The 11,066-nt window shown below is 36.9% G+C and overlaps 1 protein-coding gene across 4 annotated transcripts in view; it reads right to left on the bottom strand.

Annotated features, from left to right (window-relative positions):
- Window positions 1-1,951: 1,951 nt before the first annotated feature.
- Window positions 1,952-11,066, bottom strand: part of MSANTD1 (Myb/SANT DNA binding domain containing 1) — a 44,534-nt gene continuing 35,419 nt past the window's right edge. For all 4 annotated transcript variants that reach the window (XM_017820682.1, XM_017820685.1, XM_017820683.1 and 1 more), the window contains exon 4: window positions 1,952-2,992. In XM_017820682.1, the coding sequence (XP_017676171.1) occupies window positions 2,752-2,992 (241 nt within the window). In that variant the 3' untranslated portion in view covers window positions 1,952-2,751. The remainder of the gene's footprint in view (window positions 2,993-11,066) is intronic.

The raw sequence follows: 11,066 nt of genomic DNA, 5'->3' as shown, positions 1-11,066 counted from the left end.
AACAGCAGCAAAAAGAACTATGGGTAGGTAAGGAATTTTCAACCTGTTGTCAAAAAGCATTAGAAAAACTCTATCATACATGAAACTAATAATATTTGTCTACAGCAGGGCCATGTTCACTCTCTAGGCAAAACCAGGCTAAAACACAGATAATCTGCATTGATGGGAATAAAGCCTTTTTTGAGAGATGAGGTTTTAAAACTGAACTACTAAATTTAACTAATAAAAATGATGTTTTATATAGAAAAAAATCTCACAACTTCCAGAAAACACCAATTCCTTTAATGCGGTTATGTAAGACAATGTTCAGAGTCTCATCTAGAATGCTGTATATCATTCTGGTCATTCACCTTTAAAATGGATGAACTCAGAGCAAAATTAACAAAACAGTCATCAAAATCCTACCTTACAAAAGAGTGTTATCCATCAGAAGAAGGGCTGCATGGGAGACAACATCCAGCTCTCAAGACTGACCACCACATAAAGCGGCAAAACCAGTGCTGATACAAGAAGAAAATGGTATAAATTGATCAGGAATAATCCCAGAAGCAATCTTCTAAATGGCAGTTTACCCATCTGTAATACATATAATTTGGAGGATAAAACACCTGACTCATTTTAAGATACAGGTCCACACATTTACCAAAGGGATTATATGACATGGTTCCTTATGTTAGCAAGCAAGGAATAAGTAGATTTCCTCCATTCCTGTGTTCCTAAAGCTCTGGACTTGTAATAACATGCAAGGAGAGGGGCTACCTACTCTATGGTACAAGGTTCAAATATGTTGCCATTGTTATTGCTCATTAATTGGATTTAATTGCTATATGGTTCAAGTAGATAGTATCAGTAAATATTATTAATTCCCGTGGAGCCAGGGGAGAGTTTCTTTATATCTTACTCTAAACACACTAAAGTGTCAGGAAGCACTACAACATGGATACATCAGCTCACCTGAATCTCTGACAGATCTACATTTGAAATGTATAAAACTATTCTGCAGAATCAGAACAGATACTTGCCACTTTTCTAATCATGCAATTACTGTAGTAAAGGTGGAGTAAAGGAAAGTTATTTTGTTTATACTTCAGCAGCCACCATTTTCTGCAATTTCAGTTTTCTACTACATTTGCCTTATCCAGTTATCGTTAATTAAACTCTGTAGGAATGGGCCACATTTAGATATTTAATAACTCTTAATCTTCATACCTGCAGGATCTTCTAAGAAATATCTCCATGTATTATTAATTTGGTTGGTGAGCATAACCTTTATCCTGTTCAGCAAGTATAATTAGAGATTAATTTGTTGTGTCTGGATTTAAAATAGTTTAGCTTACCTTAGCACAGGCAACAACACATTAAATTATATAGGAGAATGCAAACACCTTCAAAGGCAAAGTTTCAAGAGGGGACATTATTGAATAGCAAGAATGGAAAATGGCCTGAGTTCCTAGTACTAATTCTGTAGTTTCTATACCTGAATCCAACCTTCACTCTTGCCTAAAAAATAAATGCAGCAGAAACATGTTTTTCAAGGAGAACACAATAAGAAATGGTATATAGGAAATTCAGCCAGTGAATTTTTGAATTTAAGGTTAGGGGTATTTAAATGTCTTGTTTCACTGAAGAGCCAAACACCTGCTGGTGCTTCATCTTAACTCCCAAGACACAGTCCTTTATGCCTTCGGCTCCCTCGTGTGGTGCATCCATGTCGATCTGCCTTACAGACCCCCCTTCAAACATCTAAACACACACAGGAGCCGTGCCAGCAGCAAATACTGCTGTTGAGGAGCTGAATGTTCTTCTTGACTTCCATCTCTGTATTTTGGGCATCAGCATAGGAGATCTTTACACTGCAATTAATAATTGTAAACCTCTGACCATGGTTATCGTTCCCAGTATTTTCTGCTGTCCCAAAGCAAACTATCTGCACAGCAATAATAAGTAAGAGTCTTCTTTTTTTTATTATTTCATTTGATAGACATTATATATGTATATACACACAGTACAATATTTTTTCTTTCGTGATAGAGAATAAATGCGAGTTTTCATTGCTGGTTGTTTAAGTCAACAGATTCCAGTTAATAATGAAAAAAATTAAACGTTTAATATCAAAAGCAACTTCAAGTATCTCCTATACATTTTAGTATTCAGTATATAGTAAGGTGGTTGGGGGGGTTTCTTTTTATATCAAAAAATGTATTTGAATAGATTATTTTTACCCTAATACTTTAGAGTACTATTCATATCAGGCATGAAGTTTAAAAGGATGTACCTCATGGTCCCAACTAGCTCTTCACAAAAACCATAGGTCACTTATACAATCAGGCATATGTTTCAAAACAGGGTTTAATCATCAGCAAAGTCAAGGTGCAATTACCATGTTTAGAAATGCACTGTTTCATTCTCCTAAAACAGATCAAGCTGTAGTCCTTGATGTGAAGCAATATACAACACCACTGTTTGCAAAACAATACCTGACCTAGGCATAAACAGTACTTCAGTTCCCCGAGCTATTCATCCCTTAACCTTTCTGTATAAAAATAATTCAACTTAGGCATATATTGCACTAATTTTATCATACTGGATAGCTCTCGCCCTGCATTATCTCTTCTTTTGCTTAACTAAGATTACACTAGGGTTTTAATTTCCATGGAAAACCTGGGAATAGAGCAACAGACACACATATGGTGTGCAATAAAGGGTTATCTATAGTAGCAATAGTAATCTCAGAGGCATTCACAAAGGAAACTACACATTAGATTTGGAGATCATTTTCTCCAGTAGATTCATCATTCTCTCCTGTAACTGTAAGCTTTGAACTTGAATGATGTTTTGCTGATCCAGGATCCTGCGCACTTCTCTGCAGGTTTCTTCCATAGCTCTACTCAACTTCTTCTGTTCTTCCAACATAGCTTCCATTAATTTTAGCTTCTTCTTTTGGAAGCTGCAGTTTTGCATTTTTCTTTTCTTAACTGGTCTTTCTTCAGCTCTGAAATGTGAATATTTGTTAACAATTAAACTCATATTTATATTAAAAAGAAAAAAGTTAGAACCTAAAATTCTATAGCACATTCTTGGCCAAGCTACAACCTAGTTGTATTTTTAAACTCCCACATTCTCCAATAAATTCCCTCTCAAGTTCATGCCAAAATGTAAGTATTATTGCATGGTGTTACAGATTATAAAAAGAAAAAGTTTTTACATCTCATTGTTTTTAATAAGAACTTTCCCTGTGGAATACCAGGCTTTTTTTTCTTTTTTTAATCTTGACATTTCTTACACACTGAATTTATACACAGTATTGGGAGAGACATTTGACTTATGTGGCCATTGAAACTCCAATTTTAAAGCTGCAATAACCATCCAGTTGAGAAAAAGTGCTACACAGTTACGTGTGGTGGTAACTTACAGCTTGTTTTTTAAAGCATTGCATCAGTAAGGCTGGTCCCACTACAGGATATTAGTCTTGGAATTCGCCCTTGCACCAAGATACAGCAGTTGCACTGACCACTCTTTTTTTATATTTCATCACAAAACATTATATACAACATAAAAGTTGGAAAAGGTGGAAAAAGACCTAGGGGTGCTGGTTGACAGCCAGCTGAACATGAGCTGGCAGTGTGCCCAGGTGGCCAAGGCCAATGGCATCCTGGCTTGGATCAGCAATATTGTGGCCAGAAAGACCAGGGCAGTGATTGTCCCCCTGTACTCGGCACTGCTGAGGCACCTCAAATTCTGGGATCATTTTTTGGCCCCTCATGACAAGAAAGACATTGAGGTGCTGGAGCATGTCCAGAGAAGGTCAATAGAGCTGGGGATGGGCCTGGAGCACAAGTCTTACGAGGAGCAGCTGAGGAAGTTGAGGGTGCAAAACACCTGATGGTTGAATTCAAGTCTGTCTATGTACCCAGTCACGTTGACGTTTCTGTGGCAGAATAACTCTCTCTCAGGTTATGGAAGTTAGACAGGCGTGTATCAAACTGTACATCCTCATCTGAAATATGTAAACTGCCATGTGGAATTTGGGGAATATTTTAAGAATCTCATCTATGCTGTATCATTCTGAGTTTCTGTTTCGGAAGAGAAATAAATGTGCAATAAAGACAATGCTTTCAAGGTGTATAGTTCACATGGCTGTCCTAACTTAGGGTGACTGAACAACACATGGATTGAAAACCAGCCCACACTGCATACAAGTGAGAACACACAAAGAGATCTGTTGCTCTTAACCTGTAATCTAAGAAAGAGTCATGCTAAAACATGAAGGAGGAAGAAAGGCAAGCAGAAGGAATATGTGTAAGTATTGTACACATCTGAGAAACCTCCAGTTAGAGGTGGATAACTTCTTTTCTAACTTCAAGTGCTAGTCCATGTCTTCATTCAGGCTTTTTGTAACTCCAGACTGGAGTCCCCAACATCAAAGTTATCTGATGATGTGTCTTGAAGTTCCTGAACACAAACAGCAACCTCAGTTGTGTTCTGCCAAATGCAGTACCTTTTCTAGGTGAAATGCAATAATGAGATGGCACAGTTGTGACTAGTATGCCATGTCAACATCTTGCAGATTTTAAGACATCCTTGAATAAGGATAACTTGAACTCTTGAGGAATATGTTTTTATTAATGTGAAGAACGGTAGTGGAGGGGAGGTCACTCAGCTGTGGCAGATTTGTATCATACTTTCAATTCATGTTCTTATCCTACTTGACAGGCTTTGTGCAACAGTGACTATAACACTCAGATCTCTCAGCGAGAGAAATAAACAATCCTAAGCACCTGAAAGACTTAACGCAAATATAAGAAAAAGACACAAGCCCCTTGACATTTAAGAGTGCAATGACCCAGAAAGGGTGAGGTCTATGGAAAGAAACAAGTAATTAAATTAAATGCTATTAAATTCTTAGAGGAAAAAAAAATTAGAATTGGTCTTGAGGGAAACTGTTTTGAGTACTGTTTAGTCATTTGAATGTGCTGCCCCTCTCTGCACAGGCAAGAACGAGCAACAATCTTCCTTCATAAATGTACGCTAAAAGGGTGAAAAAAAACCACTGGCTTTCAGACTATCCAAGACTTTGAAGTTACTTGTACAACTCAAAGGACTTCATCAACATTATACTGGTAGGGCGATGCTAAGGGAAAGGAGAAGCTATCATCTTTATGCTAAACAAAACTTTGGAAGGTATGAAAAATAAAATCACCTTTGCAGGTTCTATATAGCATATTTGATTTGGGGCATCAAAAAAATGTGCATAAAATAAATATATGCTGCTCTGCTCAAACTGTGAGTCAAGCTTGCTGCTGATGACCAAAATTATCACAGCCAATTTTGTGAGAATAGGTCTTGGCTGACACCAAATTCTGTTTCTCCTCATTAACTCTAAGGGACAGAATTATTTCACATGTAGTTCTCAAAGAGGTCAGGCAGGTGTCTAGGGAAAACACTGAATCTGTTATTCCAAGGTTCCCATCACTGAACTCACGTTCACAAAGAGTGCACAAGTTCTGGTATGCAGAGCAAGAACCTTTCTGAAATGATGATATTATTTTAGCCAAAGTCACCTTTTGTCTTCACAGAGGATTTAAATGTTGAAAACCTGATGAACCTCTATCCTCTTCCCTAACACAGTAATACGAAGTAGCTATGGCAAGACCTCGTCTTGAAATAAGTAGGAACTCACTCCTAGAGCCACAAGAGGGCTTGTGTGTTGTCAAAGTAAGCCCTGGTAAGAATGGTCCTTAATAAAGAATGAGAGAGAAAATCTGAGGCTTGTCAATGGTACTGAGATGCACTGAGTATTGTGTGGCTTTCTTGGCATTCGTGGCTGCTGTTTGGTTTTTAATTTCAATTGAGACCAACAAAAGACCCCATGAAAAATAAAGATGGAGTGAGTTAGATTGAAAAAATTAAAATAAGTCTTATTTTCAAGAGAAAAAAAACCAAACTTTAAATCATTCTTTCCTAGAGTCTGCAAAGGATTTTACCTGTTTTTCAGTTAAATGTGATCCATCCAAAACCTGTAAGATGTAATACCGTACATCCAAGACAGTAACTGTCCTGCACAGACCCAGAGAGAAAAGAGTAGCAAAATGTCTGGTGGCGATGGCAGCTACCTGGGGAACTGTGTCAGCAGTATCTTCAGTCTGTTAATAACTAAGAAAGTATCCACTGATGAGTGCTAGATCAAAATCGTCTTTCAGCACAGAGAAGTGCCCCCAAAAGAACAAGGATTCTTATCAAGGTCTCTGAAGTACTCTCTCTATTTGTTTACCATTAACAAACACAACTTAGTAATTAAAACAGCCTTCATTGAAAAGAAATACTTATTTCAGGAATCCCTGGCTTTGGTGGTGGTCCTGATCTCCTTTTCTTTCCAGCCATAGTGACTGTCAGTGAGAGGGTTCTGTGGTCACTCACAAGGTTATAGTAAGGACTTGGCACTTACAATCCTCTCCTCTTGCAGAATAGCTCCTGAAGGAGAGCTCGTGACAGTATCCACAGCCCCTGCCAAAGAAGCACCTCCCTCCTTGCCAAGCCTAGACTCTGAAGGCAAATTTCAAGATCTGGAGGAAAGAGGAGCCTAGAAAATCAAGGACCTCTAATACAATCTGCTGATACTCTTGGACTTCTAGTATCTATGTCAGGGAGCCTCCAAAAGGTTGGCATTGGCATTCCCCTGGCCACATGAACAAAGTAGGAAAGAGCTTTGGCACAGGCATCATGTTCCAAGTAGAAACTCACGAAGCTATTTCCATGCTATGTTCTAAAACAGAGAGGCAAGGTTCAAAGGAAGCCAACCAAGGGAAAGAAAATGTTCCACCTCATGTAGGAGACTGAGCAGAAAGAACAGTGTGTATTGGACACAAGGGGGAAGAAAGCAAAACCTCCAGATACAATCAGGCAAGATATTAGGCAAGTGTCAAATGCATTTGTTGTCTGCCTATCTAATATCAATTTAATTCACTGTTCAATTAAAAGTTCCTTGATTGATTGCTTACACTCATCCAATGGGACTTGTTCAGGGATGTGTGTGAATAATTAATCAAGCAGGAGTTGAATACAAAGAGTAATCTATCAAAATGTATTACCTCCACAAAACCATAACAAGCATTCTTCCTTTCTTACTTCTTCCTTTCTTACTACCTCATGGCAAATGGGTCTCCAGTACAATCAGATTCTGGAATTTATGGCTTTCAACACCTAACAGCTGTTTCCTGCTTGTTTGCACTTTTTTAGCTATGTACAAACCTGAGCAGACCTCCATAACCCATATCTTTAGGAAAAACAATTAGAAGTGATCTGGCAATAAGCAATATTAATATTGGAAATGGCACAAAGATCTTCAGAGTATAAGGACCAAGGATCAGGCAACCTCGATCTTCTGGTAAACTAAGCTCATTCAAACACAGCCAAATGCATTCAGGAATTAACAAGGCTCATCCTTGAAGTAAAGCATAGAAAAGAACCACAAAAATGGCTTGGAGCCTGGGCAAAGCACCTTGCTATGATAACAAGGCTGCATAATGAGTTAAGATGTACTACATAATGTGCATAGCCTAAAGCTCAAACTTCTCTGTAGATTATGCCCATTCAGATTTAAATAGCCATGGCATAATTTTAGAAATATTAAAGGCTTTGCCAAAACTGCTTTTTCCAGAATTAGCATGATCGCCAAGTTTTAATGCATTTCTTTTAATTCATATCTTGGTTAATTTATGTTACCAATTCTTACTCTTTCTCCACGTGTAAACCTTCTGTACCAAATCACTTAATCTACATTTAAAAATTAAAGAATACCAAAGACAGTGTGATCATGGTACACAACTACCCTGAGGCAAAAAGCAAAAAATACTGAAAGGATCTCCGATATAGTGAAAAGAAAGGTAAAGAGAAGCAACATCTGACAGTGTCATTCACTAAATTTGCATTAGAAACAAGGGACTGGTTCAAACAAGGGTTTACTTATCACTGGAAGCAAGGGAAGAGTGAATTCTCCATCTTCAGAATTTATCAGATCCAGACTGGATATCCAGTAAAACATTTCCAAGACTCAAACAAATCATAGAAACAAAGAAGTGGAGGACAGCAGAGGCACGTTGTCCCCTGCTAAGGGAAGGATGTCACAGAACCCTCTCTCTCCATAACATTTCTGGGCTCCACACCAGAGTAACCAAATTCAAATGGTATCTATCAAGAAGTCAGACTGGATGATATGGTGGGTTTATTACGGTCTTTTAATCTATGAAAGTAGCTCTTTCACCCCCATTTTCAGTGCAACAGAAATGGAAGAACAGATGAAGTCTGAACCACATTCACAGCCTGTATAATTATATTCTGCCATTACTTTAACAATGAAAATTAGTCCACAGGGTGAAAAAACACTGTTTTCAATTATATAAAACATCATTTATAACAGTGTCAGGAATTTGGATTTTAAAAGTTTAAGCTGCAGTGCAAGACTCCACCACATGGCACTATATTAGACGGCCATAATAGAATAAATCTATTATTGTCAGATGTTTTATGCAGTATAATACGAGCTTTGTTGAAGCCCAAGAGCAGTGTTAGAACAATGCTAACAAAATAGCAGGTGCCTCATTAAAGAGATATAGGGATTCCAGATGTTTCTCTCATTTGCAAATTGAAAGAAAAATTAAAATTAATTTTATCCCACATTAATTGTATTATCACTAACTAGCAAAATTTGGGTTTTGTAAGAAGGTCCCAAACTCAAACAAAATGCAAAGAAAACCAGTTTCAACTATTTTTAGTCTGATTGAAGAATAAAACTTGACATTTTTCTCTATCATGAAAGCTAAACATTACATTGAAATATTTTTTTTAAGTTAAAATTTATATAGCCAAGTAGCCTCCTGCTATGTTCAAGGATACTCTGCAAAACACAAAGCTGGCACTCAAAAGCTGTGTTGGAGATTTTAAAGGAATTACAGGAAAGTTTTCAGAAGTTTAAAAGTTGACTTAGAACTACTGTTTGAAGGGTTTTTTCACTACCTCTTGTTGTCATAACATTAGGATTTTTATTATTGAAAAAAAAAAAATTCCCATAGTGTAACTTGTAAAATATACAGCTGTAAACCACATCTATATTTTACATATAGATTTGTGTGTATATTTTTCAAAATATTTTTCAAAGTAATTGTTCTACACAGCCATTAAGCACAAAAATAGAGAGGGAAATTGAGAACCTAAAAAGTCTTTTAATTTCAAATCCCAGTATTGTCTTCAGTTCCTTTTGTGTGCTTAGAGGAAAGGGCATTTACAAAAAAAGCCAAGACAGACCCAAATTTTATATGGTAATTCTTTGCTCTCTTGTTGGCTATTTCAAAGTGTTTTTTAAATACAGGATGACACACTAATTGCTTAGGCTGAAAATTGCTTTTCAGTTCATAATTTTCCATTAGTAAGTCTAAAAGAATTAACTTCCTTGTCTTACCGCGGCAACTCTAAGTGATTTTAACCCATCTGATATCTTTAGCAACTCCTGTATTTCCTTCTGGTCGAGAAAGGGTTCCCTACTCTTCTCTCATTCTGGACAATCTGGACAAGGTTTTCCAACCTCCTCTGACTATTGGAATAACATTCTTTTTCCTGCCAGATACATGTCCCATTATCACAACTGCGTTCTAGCTTTTAATCTGATCATGATGCTCACCTGAAATATTTCACTGATCTCTCAAGTGGTATCTGCCACTCAACTTTTTCTTTTTTTTTAAAAAAAGTGGAGCTGTATTTTAACTTGTGAATGTGTCCATATCTTGCTGTTAAATAATATGCACAATATTATATTGCACAAATTTTTTTTATAGTAGAGATGTGAGAGTATGCCTGCATTCTTAAATAGTCCAGTTAATAAACTCTACCACATCTGTGGAAAAGTAACCTTCTAATTACATATTATTTAATGTTATTGTGAATCAAACAGTTAATTGGGAATAAAGTTATTGCATCTGAAATGTGACTTTGGAGTTTGCAAATTCTAAAGTCAAGTGAGTTTGTGTACCAGGACTATTAACTACTTACAGTGAACTAGGATGAAAAAAATCTTTTTTTGTGAACAAAAGGGTTGCTACAATTCAAGAATTACACACCCTAATAAACAGGCAGTTGCCAAAAAAAAAGTTTTAAAAAATAATCAGCTATTCAAGGACTATTTGCTTGAATGATTGAATGAATTGACCCTAGTTTTATACATCCAAGAGGGGGTCTGGAAACAATAATTCGAACTTGTTGGGTTGGTTCTTCTTCCAGCTCAACATCTTCACAATTGCATGACTGACAGGTAATTTTACTGTTACAGTTAAAGCCCCACAGCCTCGTGATAAGGATCTCTAGGATCAACTTTTTTCCTGCCAGAAAACTGTAATCAACTCTTATTTCACACCACTCTGGATGAAAAATGAGACCAGAAAGTCTAAAATCTGTGTCAGGAGTACAACCCTGCCTTTTGTTAAAACTCTGCCTTCCAGAGAACTCCAGTCATATCAAAAAAGGAAACACATGTTTGCATCTCAAACTGGCATTTACTTTTTTAAAAAATGACGTTCTCAATTGTATTTAAAACATTGCAATGTACTTTCAAACTGCATGAATAGCTTTTCAGTGTCCACAGAAATATTTAGTTTGCATCTTTTCACCATCTCAATAACAACTGAAGCCAGAGAAATTTCATAGTCATATCAAAAGCAAGACCAGAGCAAGCCAAAAATCATGCAAGCAGTGTGTTATATCTCTGATTGCACCACAGGACTCTCTTGATCATGCCTGTACTCCTATTATAAACACTCTACCTGATGTGAGCCATGACATGCATGCTGAATTTTGGCAATAATATACAACTTTTTGCTCGGTTCTCCTACTCGATTTCAGTCTCTCATAAATAAATAAAGAAAATTCCCTAATTCAACAAAATGGCTGATACTGGAGAACAGATGTCATTCGTGATTCACAGAAGAAACACAAGAGTTGTCAGAGAAAAATGTGTGAGGGTGTCCCCTTTAGAGGGCAGATCTGGTTCATTCTGTAAAATACAAGAAAGGGCGGAAAAT

This window comes from Lepidothrix coronata, unplaced genomic scaffold (assembly GCF_001604755.1).
Source record: "Lepidothrix coronata isolate B3197 unplaced genomic scaffold, Lepidothrix_coronata-1.0 Scaffold85, whole genome shotgun sequence".
In the NCBI taxonomy this organism is placed as follows: Eukaryota; Metazoa; Chordata; class Aves; order Passeriformes; family Pipridae; genus Lepidothrix; species Lepidothrix coronata.
This window is presented reverse-complemented; position numbering and strand designations above follow the sequence as displayed.